We start from the raw sequence: 15,278 nt of genomic DNA on the forward strand, positions 1-15,278 counted from the left end.
TATTGTGTGACACTGACTATGAATTCGGTTTTGAAAAGCGCCCCCATTGAAAGATGGATGTTCAAGTCCCCCCTCCCCCCCCCCCCCCACGTGTACGGATGAAATTGGGCGCCCCTCCACTGTAACAGCCAGCCCCCCCCCCCCCCCCCCCCCACCCCTTCACAACAGGGCGTCTTTCTAGTCTGGTATTACGATAACAACATTATTTTTCCGGGGAATTTCCCCGTTTTTTTGTATCTCGTAGACACACCAAGCTTCAAAGTCTAGGCAGAAATCTCGTTCGTGTGGCCAATGACGATACAGTGCGCCCTCTACAGTCGACTATCCGTTGTTTTTCTAATTCAGATTCTCCGAGCTCTGACGTCAGACCCTCTCGAAACCGTTCGTTCGTTAAATTAATACACATGCCGTATAATCCCCTCTCTGACCATTTAAGATAACTATATGATTTACATCCCATGCCTAGTTTCCTGCAAGCAAATTATAGAAAATTAGCTCACATCCCTCAGAGGAAGTTTGGCACATGTGCGCATGTGCAGTGTTCGGCTCTTCACGCGCGACCTCCGACCACTGAATGCTAAAAAGGGAATAAAGACGTAGACAAAAAAGAGAAAACAAAATGGTTGGAAATTAATGTCAGCACTTGAACCAGCGAAGGAAGTGGTCGTTTGAAGAGGGTGATTCGTAATTCGGCTTTTGCTGTTTGAAGGACTAAACGACGCCACCACAGGACCGCCAGATCTGAGTAAGTACGTGCAGGGCATAATTCTTTATATTCAAGTTGGAAAACTATAGACTTCGTTAGGAGCGTAAATCTAAGGAATGATACAAACAGGTCCCAGTCTCGGCCTTCAAGAAAGGCATTAAACTCAAAGAAGAAAGAATTAAGATCGATAATGTTCTTGGAGAGAGCAGCTCTTTCGCATTCCTTTTCTTATCAATTTGAATCTTTTAACCCCACTGTGGTCGGGGTCGTCCAGATGGATTTTTCAGTGATATTTGCCCTTGACACCCCATCAATCTGAACAAAATAATGACATTGAAATGTTAAGTATGTGATTTTTTTTGGCGGTTTAATTAACGACCAGATGTCGAAACAAAAATGACATGGACAAAAAATGTTCCTGTACTTGCCAAAACAACATTTTCTTTGTCATTTAGATGTTGTTTTTTCGAATTTGTTTTTAGAATTTTCAAACTTCCAAAGTAAGGATCCTGAAATGATGAGGACTGTAGTTTATACTTCGGAGATCATACACGAAACGCGCTCGGTGAAGTGGGCGAACCCCCGCCATTTGCCCAAATAACTCCCGGAAACTTTCGAACAAGATCACACGAAGGACTGACAGGATATCTTGCAGCAAGAACGTACGGTGATTCATAATCCCTGAAGGATTGAAGCAACTTGCTGCTCGAGTGTTAGTCATTGTCGGGCATTTGTAAGCGGCCGCCATGTTTCCGTTTCAAATTACTTAACTTCATGGTAATAAACTGGTAACCATGATCGGGTGAAGGTTGAGGACGTGTTGGTATTAGTACTACAGATCTGGTTCCCATCGCCAATAACCGATTGTGAAATAGGTGTTGTAGTTAGGGCAACATACTATTTCTTGTTGGTACCCTGTTTACATACGTTGAACCACTGCATGCTATGATGCCTAGTTGCTTGGGTCGTCTCTTCGGTATTAACTTTTTGTAGGGCAATAACCAGAAGAAGTGAAATTTACACTCGGAGAGAAACATTTTGCAAATCAACAAGATAAGATTTCTGTCGGTCTTTTTCAGCATTCACAAACTAATTCAATTCAATTCAATTCAACTTCACATTTATTTCCATGCTTCATGGAGAGAAAAAAATATATATATAAGTGCCTTTAGAGAAAAGGGATAAACAATAAAGCAGTAAATATCAAATTAACAGCAAAATAAAAGAAGCAAATGGGGCTGTTTTAATAAGCAGAAGCTTGTGGAAAACAGCCGACAGAAACAACACAGGACGAACAAACAAACAAACAAAAAACCAACAAACAGACAAACAAAAACATGACAATGGTAAGCAGACACGAGACAGGGAACATATACTGATGACAGAGGCAATACGATGAATAGATGGCAAAAGGCTGTATGAGCCACAGAAAGAGAAAAAAGAGAAGGAGAGTTCTTGGAAACACAATAATTAATTCTTTGCAATTACAAGGAAAGGTCGATCCTTTTGTTCCTTGGATCTTTGCAGCATGCCATTTTCAAATGTTGTCGAAACAATTGCCCTACATACCTAAGGAAAGTCGGTTACCACGAAATAGTCGTGCGCATGCTCAGTGTTTTTGCTGAGCGCCACCAAGCGGTTTAAATTCTTTAAAATGTTTGTGTTTGATTTGCAGGAAATCCTGCCGCCAACCACCATCGGAGAATCGAGTCAGGATGGATTGGTCCACCATCCCATGGAACTGGGTCATTCCACTCATCGTCCTGTTAGTCCTACTTCTCTTCTCCATCGGCCTAGCCTGCTTCTGCAAGTTCGGCTGCAAGAGGGCGCCCCGCCACGAGAACCCCAAGGTCATGCTGCACAATATCGACTCCGTGGAGGTCATCAGCAATCCGACTTGCGTGACTGTCTTCGTGCCCGCCGGTGAGACGGTCGCGGGCGGCGTCATCGAAGACGACGAGATCGACCTCGGACTCGCCACCACGGCGACTAAAAGACCGCCCCCATCGTCCGTCAGAGCAAAAAACTCCAAGTCCAATCGGGTGGCCGACAAAGGGGGTGCCCCCTCTGGTAACCCTGACGCCTTCACCAATCCGGAGGCGGACATTTCGCTGGTGCCCATGGATCTCAGGAGCAGCACATGCCGGGAATACCAGAACCCGGTCGAGATGGACCATGACGTCAGTGAGACGTCAGAGTCGGCACCCATGATTCCTTCGATGAAATGATGATATAGTGGAAACTGTTTTGCCTGGATTTGAGCTACAAATGGTTGCGACGTCAGAGGCACCAGCCCATGAGTCCGCGCGGGTTTGTGTACTTTTTACCATCGCCATCCATGCAAACCCATCCACATATTTTGTATACATTTAACTCTGATTGTCTTTTTTTATGTGGAAAATAAAGTGAATTGAATTGAATTGAAACCCATAGGAGACTTTGAGACGAACACGGTCCTTTTCTATTGTTTGTGTCATTTTGAGCATGCGGACATTAGCTTAATACAAAACGTTTCGCCCTCTCTGGAAAACAGGTTTGAAGGCATTTTTAAATTAGGTTTATCGGTAGCAAAATGAAGAGAACACAAAGGGAATCATAGAAAAACGTTTGGGTTGAAAGAGTTTTCACAGTTTAAGTAAAGTTATTTTTTTGTACCGAGTTTTCTTAACTACAGGAGAATAAAGGAATGTCCACACAGCGTTTTGTAAAACAAACATGGGTGTGTGTGTGTGTTGATGTAAGAATTTTAATGGGAAGAGCATTCGAACCACCTTCTCAGAAGCTGTTGCCATCGTTTGAAGTAAACCAATGTATAATGGCCCAACACTTTCTCAACTTTTTCAACAATTGTGAACCTCCTATACTACTACCTTTTATGCGTCACTTATACGTAGACCGAGAACACCGTCTCGTATATACTAGTGACGAGATAAACATTTTACGGTAACGCCATGTGACAAATTTCTTGTGAGTTTGTTTCTGCATTCAATAGGGGACGTTGAACAATAGAGGACAATAGGGTCTCCAATTCCCGAAGGTCCCAAATTTGGCGATGTGTACAAAACATATGGGAGGTCTTCCTAAAAAGTTAGAGTACACACAAAAGAGGGACAAGGGGGTCCCCGATTGCAGGCAAATACACACTTGTGTGAGTTTGTGAGATTCTGAAAGGAACCGGGGTATAAACTCAACGTTTCGGAGAGTATGCTCTGCCCGTCGTCGTCTGCCCGTCGGTGCTACAGTAAATGTTTATCTGTGTCTGAATCTGTATCTGTATCTGTTAGCTTCTGTACAAACGTGCAAACCTTCAAATCTTACATGTATAGTAAAATCAAACTAACAGCAGATATGAGAACCATTCACTTATTCATAATTCAATCAAAAGGTGCCCCCCCCCCGAAAACGAAATAAAAAAGAGGTGCGAAGCCACATTGCTGTTAATTTGATGGGGGGGGGGGGGGTAGGGCAAATGCTGCCCTGCTCACGCTCGGAAAAATGATAAATTGAGAATATAATGAAAAAGTTAAGGAATTGGGGGGATACATTTGCTTCCCCCCCCCCCCCCCCGGAAAAAATCCTGGCGAGGCCCATGCAGTCAAGTACACTCACCTCATTCCCATCATTGCAAATGGAGGCATAATTATCAATATAAAAAAAATTAACACACACAGGTTGAGTCAAAAAAAAGCGGAACCCGAACCCCCAATAATATATTTCATATCAAAAAATATACGTAGCACCAAACATAATAATGACTGGAAAGCCAATTTCATAAAGCTACTTTTCGATGAAAAAATTACTGAAATTGCTCAAACCTTTCAAAGAATATCACCATTTAAATGCAATGACCCTTAAACCTGTTTCGTCCAAAAAGCAGTTAAGTGCGCATTCTGACTGGAACAAAAAAGAAAACTACAAGAATGCTTGGTTCAACAACTTACAACAGCTGTAGTACACAATATCTTAATCAACAACACTGGTTATAGGCAAACAATATGATTTATGAAACCCACCTTTTTTTTAAAGACGGGCCTTCAAAAGGACTTTGTTGAATATTTTTTAACTTTTAAACTTTTATTGCTTGTGATGTTTGAAGACATTTGTGACGTTGATTCTTAAAATCGCAATTTTGGACGAAAGAGGTTTTAGGGTCATTGTGTTTAAATGGTGATATTCCTTGAACAGATTGAGCAATTTCAGTATTTTTTTATCTTAAAGTAGCTTATCAAATTGGCTTTCCAGTCATTATTATGTTTGGTGCCACATAGGCCCTATTTTTCTAAATATGAAAGATAGTTTGGGGGTTTGGGTTCCGCTTTTTTGACTCACCCTGTAGAATAGTATAGGAGTAGCTTCAAGAAACTCCCCAGTCAAAAACATGATGATCATTTTCCTTAACTGAAATCAGTAGTGATTTTTTTTCTCTTAACTGAAAGTACCGATGATGTTGTATAGCTAATCTTGAACGGTGTACACAAATTCCCTCTGTCCCGAAGTGATGAATTAGCGTCATGACCAATTTGTCCTTATGCCTGCGCGCATCATTGAAGGACCGTTAACCAAACACACATCAAACCAGACATTGCGTTGGTACAAAATCAGCACGACAAATCAAACACACGGATACAGCTGGGGGTCGTCACAAATTATTGCATTATCAATTTCGATCATCCCATCAAAAGTTGATCAGGAAGTTCACGTCGCACTGAAATTTCACCCGTATCAGGAAAAAGTAAATAGTTGCTAGGTCATGGTAAAATCCGGCTATTTTAGCCATTCGTCAAAGGATATTTTCGTCGCGTCAGTACAGTGCCACACGGTCGTAACTCAGATTTCTCTCATCTCGAATAATTCAAATTTTAAACTTTCGTGATGTGGCACCATGTCCAGTTTTTAAATGATATGAAATATGCAGAATACATATTCTGCATGTTTCACATCAATGAAACATTTACATGCATGGTGCCACAAAAGCTTAAACTTGAAGTTATTTGAGATGAGAGATATCCGAGTTACGACCTTGTTGCACTAACGCGACGTTATATATTCGTTCCCGCCCTGCATTCTATGCATGATGGGCGGTACGTAGTGGTGTCCGTGATCTCTTGTCTATGGATATGCCTTCAGCTCTTTGACAACTAGACCTACAGAGATGTGGTCACATGCTGACAATAGACGTAGCCGTATAGCTCTTGACACCTTTTCGGATACGGTCATAACATGAGTGATACACCACTGGTACAGCATTCTATTGGTCTAAGGTTCACATCCCGTTCAAATTAGATTTCATTTGCTCGTCCGCGGGTATGACTTCAAATAAAACTTGGAAGTTGGATCTAGGTCCAAGCTTTGTCATCTACTGATAGTTGCTCAAGCACCACCGCATTTTTATCGCTGCCGCCATTGATGGCGACGTAAAATAGCTGCTTCTCCATCTCGTAAGCAACGTTCAAGTGCAGAGCCACGCTGGTAGCCAGCGGGTCTGCTTCCGTTTCCTCCCCCGGCGTGCACTGCCAGAGCTTCACGGTGCAATATAGCGGGTACCCGTCGCCTTTGTCCACGAGCTGAAACTCGTAACAGTCGCTTGCGGGTAGCTTGGCCGTGGATTGGAGTTTGAATGCGCCGGCCTGGTTGAGGTTGACCGGGGCGAGTTGCAGGGAACCATCCTGGTGGATTCTGAGCCTGACCCCTTGGACTTGGTCTGGTGGCGGTTGGTTGACGCCGGAGTTACGAATGTAGACGTCCAGGACCGAGTTCTCCGACGGTGAAGCCAGGTCAGTGTCCACGAAGTGCACCTTACCACTGACTACAGCGGTTTTTGATTTCTTAATCTCGGGTTTGTAGGGTACTTTGGAGACCAACCAGCATCCTGGTCCGTCTAAGACAGCTTGTTCCTTGCCGAGGAAGGCTAAGGAGTTATCGTGGATCAGCACTGGGTCCCACAGGTTCCTGTTCCACGTGGGGCCTTTGTCACCGCCTTCTGTGCCCACCGATTTGGTGTTCGGAGACACATCCTTCAAGTTCTCCATGAAGGCGTATGGGAGGTTGTAGAAGACTTTCTTTCGGTCCATGATCTGGCGAAAGTAGACCAATTCAGCCACGGGCATGATGTCGTACTTGTCGGCCCACACCGTGACGGTGAAGCGCTTGGCAAGGCTCAGTAGCCACTTCAGCTGGCGCGTCGATTTGGAGGCGAAAACGGCCCTCACCGAAAAGGACACGGGTGCCTTGATCAAGGCGCAGGCCCTCGCCATGGCGATGACGTTGTGCCAGGTGTATCTCTGCTGGACGGGGTCAGGGTTCCAGGCCGTGGTCCATCCTACAGACAGGGAGAGTTTGGGTAATAGACTGGACGTTGTCATCTTGATGAAATCCTCGGGGTTGACTGAAACAGCTGTGTTACCGTTAGGGCCCGGCAAGATGTCCGCGTGGACCCACACTGGGGCATGGAGGATACTTTTCAAATTTGACAGCACGGGCATGCCATACATGAGGGCGTGGGTGCTGGCATAGTTTAACTTGACGCCTTTGTTGGAGTAACGGGCGACTATGGTGAGCCAATCGGACAAAGTGATGTCAGCAGGGGTGTCAGGCTTTGAAGATATGACGGCTGTGCCATTCTTCTTTTTGGTGACGTCATCCCATCTTACTTGTACGTCCGACTCGACCATCATAGCAAGGTAGTCTGTGAAAAAAAAGTAGCTTTTTAAATTTCCAATCATTTGTAAATGTAAAATAAAATCATTATTATTTTAAAATCGAAATCTCTGAAATCTAGTAATGCTACCTTTCATAGCTTCCATTAGTATGCCCCTGTTGTTAACCTCGCTGTACCACGTGATCTCCTTCCCATCAATGTACATCGTCAAGTAGTAATCTAGGAGTGCGTCCCCCGTGTGGGATTTCTTCTTTTCCTCCATGGACTCTACGGACGGCGGCATCCGGTCTTTACCTGGATGGGCAAAATACCGAACGGGGATTAAAAAAACCCGACCTTATGATTTATTCAGACCTTTATAAACAGCGACAGCGGAGCGGTTTTTAAACTGGCCGGGAGCATCACCAAAAAGGGGCACTTGCTCAGTAAAAAGCATCTTTCGTTGGTGCAACAGCGTATCCAGCATTTTGTTTGGGCACAACCGTGCTGAAATGTCGACACGGTTTTTTTTCACCGGACACTCTTTGCCTCGGGGGGGGGGGGGGGGGGCTGGTACCACCACCTTCCAAAATAGGGGGCGCTCTTCAAAACAGGCCATTGTGCAAACTACCCATTATGTTAGGCTTCTGGGGCTTGGTTTTTATATTCCTCGTTCATATCCGAACTCTCTATACCACTTTGCAAATCTGAAATTTTAGGGCCAGTTTTGTTTTCACCTCGAGGGGGCACATTTATGCTCGAGGTGGCACTTTTATGTCTGCAAGAGGGGCCCTTGGGGGCAAGTGCCCCCCCCCTCCCCCCGCGTGTGTTGAAGATAACCACAGTGGCAGAATGCTGTCCGCCTCAAGTCTAACTCAAGCGTATTATGCACGATACCCTGTCACGTTATTATGCATAAATTATGTTAATAAGCTGTGACGTACATCTGACACAAAATGATTATCCAGCATTTTGCAATACGTGTATCTGGAAACTGACCATCAATTACCTTTGAATTCCTCTTCAAATGGATCCACCACTTTTCTGGTAACACTTGCAAACAATCCATTAACTGAAAACGGACAGATAAAGAATTTCAAATCATTAGAGTGATTAGTTTCAAGGTCTGAATTTCGATATATCCTGTCTTTTCGTGACAGTGACGACAGCTTGAAATTAAAAAAGTATAATGTATGAAATAGTCAACTCAGGGTTGAGACTTAATAAGAAAAAAAATGACCAAAATTGTTTTATTTAGAAAATACCGTCAGTGAAGACACAACAAAAACACTAAAACTAAACAGAGTACCACAACGATTCTCTTCGTTTTTTTTTTTAATTTAATTACAAAGCATACATACAAAAACAAAGAAAGAAAGAAAGAAAGCGAAAAATGCAAAATCTCGCAGGGACAAAGTTACGTTTTCCCGTTTGTCATCTTTTTCATTTAAAATTTAAAGCCACTAATGGACCTCTGTAGGTTTAAAAATCAAACGAAAATGAAAGATTCCGTTAATATTTATTGATTGCATTATACCGTCATGAAATATTATAATCAGTATTTGGTGAATGAGTAGAGCTGAAGCGCTAAGCAAATAGTGTTATCAGTTAATGGATTAAAAAAAAGTAAGAAAAAAACAAGGAACCAATGAAAATGGATATATGGAATTAGTTGCAGCTGTTGCCATGTCAAATACAGGAAGGTCGATTTGTATTTCTGCCATTGACAGTACATACGAAATGAGACATTACAATGAAATGGGGTTTAAAAAAAATTCATAACACCTAAAGTCATGACGGTATTTTTTGTTAAATTAATGTTATACATCGTGAAAATATAAAATTTTGATAAATTTTTTTCATGATATACATTCAGTTTTGTAAGATGATTCGCATGGTTATAATGATTGTTCAACTTGACAGGTTACAATATGTTGTATGTAGATCCCACACTGATTTTTGCTACGATTTTCGTGAAAGTACATCAGTCAACTTAGCTGTTACGATGAGTTAAGTAAAACTCCTGGTTCAGATTGACCCCAATTCTGCATATCTACCCAGTCCTTTTCCGGGTCAATATGACACTCTTTTTTCCGGGTCAAAAACCTTTGTCTAGATTATTTGTCCAGACATTTTGTCTAGATCATATATCCAGAAAAATGTCATTTTTGACCCGGAAAAGGACTGTGCAAATATAGATGCAGATTCTGCATATCTGCCCAGTCCTTTTCCGGGTCAATATGACACTCATATTTCCGGGTCAAAAACATTTGTCTACAGAAACTGATTTTTTTTTGTCCAGACATTTGTCTATATCATAATATCCAGAAAAATGTCATTTTTGACCCGGAAAAGGACTGGGCAAATATAGATCGATGCAGCCTCTATTCTGGGTCAAGACCCAGGAGTTTTGGGGGTAAGTCCATGGCTTGTCAAACAGTTCTTTTTGGTTCACCGAAAAGAGTGTCTTCAAAATGAAGACAATCACGAACAAACAAGTTAAGATTACATGTATGTAAAATGGATTAACACAGGGACTTCACCCTCGGTTATTTTTTGTATGCATCCCGAACACAAAACAAAAATGAAAGCGATTTCCGTACCCAGTCCGGACTTCCCGCCAAACATACTGCCGGTATCTGCTATTGTAAAAGATAAAAATACATTGAAGTAATTCTTAAGGAATTGCCGCAGTGACCCTTGGCTTCAAAGGATACACGTTGAATGAATCGCACTTGATAACAAGAAGTTTCCTGTTTTATAAAAACAAAGCCAGGTTATGAAAAGATTCTGCAGGAATGAACTCCAGATCGACACGTATACTGCACTAAAAATGAATCGATTGTTTATAATGGCGCTGAATTTATCATGGTGTCCTATTACCATGGATGACTAGTGTACATGGAGGTAGGAAACACCTCCATGATCAGTATTACCAAACGAGGACTACATGTACAATATAGCTTGCAGTCTATACATGTACACAGAAATGTGATAATGGTTATTAATTTAAAAAGGAAAAGAGGACAATTTATTCTATTGTCAGTAACAACATTGTGACAATCGTACAGGTGTAACAATTTGTTGCACCTGAATTATGAACAGGTATTTTTCTACTTCTAGCATGAGCCCTCTGATCCTCCCCGCTCCCACGGGCCAGACTCAACCACTTAATTCTCACTCGCACTCTGATCACATTGTATAGTATCATTTGGGTTTGCTGTAACATGTGGTAATAACTACTGCTGATCAGCAGATATTTAGCACTAAAAAGAACTTGTCCTGCTAAATTATCAACTTTCGCAAAGTAGTTTTTGTTTTCCCCCTTCTTTTTAGAACTTCAAGCAGGACTGTTCTTATCAGAACAATCAGAACAAAAACTACTTTTAGCGAAAGTTGATAATAAGCAGGACTAATTCTTCAGAACTAAATATCTACTGAGCAGAAGTTATTACCGCAAACCGAACCGATACTGATACTCCACCATGCAAAACCTAAAATCGTATAGTACTAGCTGTATAGACTTTGAGGCTTCATGACATCTTGGACAGAGCTACTCACTGCAGGCGTATTAAGCAAGAAGTAGCTGACCCCGCGCGTGCACACTACATGATCCCATGACTAATCAGAGGTTTGCCTGTACACATGGCACGTGCAAGTTTTCGGTCCCGCGAAAAAAAAAACATTTCTTTTTTAGGAAGTCAACGTTTTGTCATTGTGTTCGTGCCGCAATTTTTGAGTAAGGACTATGTTTTAAGTTGAGTTTCCATGCTTCTTCATTTCAAATATGAAATGTACACCCATTTTAATTGATTGCACATGTCCCGCACGAAATTTGAAGCAGGACAAGTACAGGCGTGCAGTGCATACAGTGAGCTTTATGGCTTATGGTAGAAACAGCTGCTCAAGAACAGTTTCCGTAATAACTTACATCCACCGGACACACCAGATCCAAGCCCCCATAACCTGGACAGCAGAATCATGGACACCACGGTGCTGCAGACGATCAGTGCGACAAGCAAGCGGCAATAGCGACCCATGGCTCCCCGTCCACCGAGGCGCATTTTTCGGCCTGCTGCAGCTGCTGCAACCGCCGGATCCGGGTAGGTCTTTGGCAGCGCGACTAGAGTTGAGCGGGCGCTGGGTGTAAAGCCCCATGATCCATAGCGGGACTTTCTACCGGGGACGGTGTGTACGTGTGGAGCTGCCGCCGTTGATGAGGGGTCTTTGACCATTATGGATCGATTGATCGTATCGGAAACTGAAGGATTAAAGCGCCACGTTATAGTGACTTGGCTGGACACAGGTTGCATGTATCGTACCTGTTGTGCTGTAATGTCTGAAACCTGACTGGAAATTATCGATTTTTTTTTAAACGCGAAAAATTGTTTGTCAACTTGCGATACAGCATGAGCGATCATCTAAAATATTATTCGTTGCTGTTAATGCGCAGATGGTCATGTAATAATATACTCTGAAACAAAACGGTTAATTTTTTTTCTCTTTTTAAATACCTCCTGTTTGTCGTGTGAATTAAGTTAACTCTCAAAATACATGTATATATTCTTCAAGAATATTAGAAATGAACAAGGCTGATGCGCTGTCCGAGTGCACTATTTATACACATTATCCCCAAGATAGAATTAACTGCTGAACTGATACAGCGCCCTCTTTAGTTTCCAGCGGCATGAAGGCCAAGTCTGAAACCCAGACTGCTAAAGCACACCTGTGCGTGCGCTTCGTTTCGACAGGTAGCCGTTGTTTTGAAACTTCCTAAAAACATGTGCTGCTCTCTGAGTTCACTTCTTATGGAATTACTTGAGACAAAAAGGATTGACTACCTTTGAAATTCTACTGACTTCGGCCTGAAGTTAAACCTCAGACACATACAAGGCGGACAGTCATCTTTGTGGTTGAAATTTTCGACGATTGGTCGGAAAAACCGGAAATTGTAATTGTATTTTTCGTGCTTCGATTTCAGTTTCCTTGACAGACACAGTTCAGTCGTCCATGAATGAATGCTCGTTTTATCATTAAAAAATACACTTAAACAAGTTTTGATCTACTGACGACATTGTATCCAAGTGCTTATTTTGTGATATTTGTATTTTTATTCTCTTTACTTCAAGGTGAAAACTGAAATTAATCATGTGACCAGCTGTGATCATCAGGTGATGTGATGTCTTCAATTGTACTTAAATGATGTACAGATTCCATGGAAACCTGAAATCTCCTTGGTAACAAGCAGACACATTTCTTTTTCCTAAGAACTAACTTTAAGCACACAAGACCTCAGTTTGATTGGATCAAGGAAGCAGCGGTGATTTCTCTTCTTTAAGTGCAAGATGGAGGTTGTGGTGTGATTCAAGTGTTCAGGATTTTCTCTTGAAGCTAGAAGTTGAAGACTGAAGGAGAACCTCCTACAAGGATGACATCGATGATGGGAACTTACATCTGTACGGCCATGGGCCTTGCCAGCATTCTGGGAATCGCTTACGTTTTCTTCTTTCAAGACAGAGACTTGTCACAGGAATGTCTTGAGGAAGGCACCCTGTGCTACTATCTGTTACTCGTGCCGCTGACTCTTGTTCCAGTCACTGCCATCTTTGGACTACTGAGATGGATTGGGCTGAAGTTGTTCCGCCATAACTGAACATAGCTTCCTTCTGGTCTTGTCTACAAGCCATTCACAATTACATGCATTAGAAAACAACACATTATTTATCTCCGTTCATGAAAACTTGGAAGTGTAGTGCCATGAAGTGACTAATAAAATTGGACAGCTTGAGAAATGCGTGTCGTTGTTTTAAACTCTTTATTTACACTCAATTTACCTATTTTAGTATTACTTGTTTTTAATTTGAGGTGACCACAACAATATTGATAAATTCAGAGGTACACGACGGTTGTGCATAGCGGCCAAAAATAGGGACAGCTGGTGGACTAGCTAATTAGGGGGGGGGGGGGTCTTAATAATAGGATAGTGACTTTGTAAATGCAAGAGGTTTGTACGTGTACATAATTTTACATAAAATATTTGGAAACTTAGTGCCATTCCAGCTGTGTTGACGCGTCGAGTATTGTGAGGAAAATGCAAAACTGGGACTACAGGAATCATGGTGTACAAAAACAAGATGACCAATGATCAGCTCCAATTTCCAAACACTTTTTATTATCAAACTTCAACTAAGAAAAGATTAAAATAATGTTAAGTGACATAGAAGGGCTTGTGGGGCAATGCATTCTGAATTCATCTGTATGATTTTTTTCATGACTTTTTTAGTTTATGTTGCAAGCCTTCATTGAACCTTCGAAGAGTTGCGGAATATAAACTGGACAGTGTAAACACGCTGAATAAAATGCACCTTTCACTTTATTTTGTACATGGGAGTGTTTTACTTATACATTGGGAAAGACAAAAGTCAATGTTGATTTATGCAGTAGAAGGATAACAAAGATTTAACTTTCAATAATTTGAAGTATATCTTGCGCTGACAAAGCCACAACTTTATAATCTATTGATTATTTTTGACAACATGACACACTTTAAAAAAAAAGAAAAAAAAGTGAACAGTCTCCAGATGATCAGGGTCATGGAAATTAAAAGAGACGGTCAAAAGTCCCGAGAAGCCTTGACAAAAGCCACATAGGGATGCAGCGCCATTTCACTTGTCATGCCGCAGTCTGCCAGATGGATATGGCATGCTGTGTGTGTTCAGTACGGTGTACATGTAGGTGAGATGCACATTTCCAGCATCAATCTTGATGCTGGAAATTGTAGCTCCTCCCGTCTCCTCTTGCTTCTCAAGGTTTCTCCAGACCTCTCTGAGCTCCAACGATGAGAAGATCAACAGCTGATGAAAGGGTTTCATGTGCAACTCTCTGTCAACATTAACAGAATGTAAATGCACAGCCCCCTAATTACATCATATCTGCTCCAAGTTATTATTGGTTAGAAAATGACGTATACGGAGTTTGAAGAAAGGTATGCATGACACACAAGCACGATTGTGTAGCTCAATGCCAGAAAAGGTCCTTTGGAAAGTCATAAATCTCCCGAGTCCCTTTTAGCCGACTTGCACACCAGCCATCATGGCCATGGTGATGACTTGGTTAAAAATTCAAGTCTGCAATTTATCAACATGATCAACATGATCAAGTGGCAAACACAATATCATTTTGTGCAGCAAAACAAAATGTCCCACAAAATGTTTATTGTTTCATTGTTTTTTGAGTTCATCATTGTTCGTCAGCGGGTTTCTCCGTCGGTGGTCCGCAGGGCTGAAGCATCTTCTCCAGCAGGTTGAACCTGACCCGCGCCTTGCTCTCGTTCTCCACCACGCCGAAGTAGTTCAGCATGTCGTAGTGGCCGAGGTAGCTGCAGATGGAATCCCGGTGCTGGTTCACCATCCATTCCCACTTCGTCGTGTCCGCGTGACCGGTGCCGATGTATTTGGACTGGAGATGCTCCAGCTGGCTGTGGATGTTGTATCTTTCGCCCATTTTGGAGTCTCTAGATTCAGCACTTTGCGACCGCGGTCAAATGACTCCTGTTTTCACGGGGTGAAAGCTGGATTTAGTTAGATTTGGCTGGACGAAATGAGCGTTGCGTGTCAGGCTTCGTTTCTCCTACATTTGTAAAGAGTGAAGTCGACGGTATCCAGCAGGACACATTAAATTCAAGTTTTGTTATGAGTGTTCAACTTCTTTCGAAAAATAACAAATTCAGGGAAAACATTAAGCCTATTAGTCCATATTTGTTCGCTTTCCAGTTTCTTTTCAGATTTACGATTTAAGAGAATACGTCGCAATTTTATTGGGCTTAAAATCTCCTTTTAGGTACCGCTTTTGCGGTGCAAAATATAATTGGGCTCGTTAAAATAATCTCTTTTAAGATGAGTAATATTACTTCTTTAAAATAAAGTGAACAATTTT

General features: G+C 42.0%; 3 protein-coding genes across 5 annotated transcripts; 1 reads left to right on the forward strand and 2 right to left on the reverse strand.

The window, feature by feature from the left end:
• The first annotated feature begins 569 nt into the window (after positions 1-569).
• On the forward strand, positions 570-3,100 carry LOC119727287. The gene is made up of 2 exons (XM_038199141.1): positions 570-745; positions 2,382-3,100. Exon 2 carries the CDS (start codon positions 2,422-2,424, stop codon positions 2,932-2,934), a length of 513 nt encoding a protein of 170 aa, XP_038055069.1. The 5' UTR covers positions 570-745; positions 2,382-2,421; the 3' UTR covers positions 2,935-3,100.
• Positions 3,101-4,998: 1,898 nt separating this feature from the next.
• LOC119729126 lies at positions 4,999-11,600 on the reverse strand. 3 transcript variants are annotated; one of them, XM_038201645.1, is made up of 5 exons: positions 11,275-11,600; positions 9,947-9,982; positions 8,353-8,415; positions 7,494-7,658; positions 4,999-7,391 (listed from the first exon to the last, which is right to left on the reverse strand). In XM_038201645.1, exons 1-5 carry the CDS (start codon positions 11,576-11,578, stop codon positions 6,043-6,045), a joined length of 1,917 nt encoding a protein of 638 aa, XP_038057573.1. In that variant the 5' UTR covers positions 11,579-11,600; the 3' UTR covers positions 4,999-6,042. The 3 variants fall into 3 exon arrangements, with proteins under 3 accessions (XP_038057573.1, XP_038057572.1, XP_038057574.1); XM_038201644.1 differs by having other exon boundaries at positions 9,947-9,985; positions 11,275-11,599; XM_038201646.1 differs by lacking the exon at positions 9,947-9,982 and having other exon boundaries at positions 11,275-11,599.
• Positions 11,601-13,488: 1,888 nt separating this feature from the next.
• On the reverse strand, positions 13,489-15,005 carry LOC119729128 (splicing factor 3B subunit 5). The gene has a single exon (XM_038201647.1). It carries the CDS (start codon positions 14,844-14,846, stop codon positions 14,583-14,585), a length of 264 nt encoding a protein of 87 aa, XP_038057575.1. The 5' UTR covers positions 14,847-15,005; the 3' UTR covers positions 13,489-14,582.
• Positions 15,006-15,278: the final 273 nt, after the last annotated feature.

This window comes from Patiria miniata, unplaced genomic scaffold, assembly GCF_015706575.1.
Source record: "Patiria miniata isolate m_02_andy unplaced genomic scaffold, ASM1570657v1 HiC_scaffold_20, whole genome shotgun sequence".
In the NCBI taxonomy this organism is placed as follows: domain Eukaryota; kingdom Metazoa; phylum Echinodermata; class Asteroidea; order Valvatida; family Asterinidae; genus Patiria; species Patiria miniata.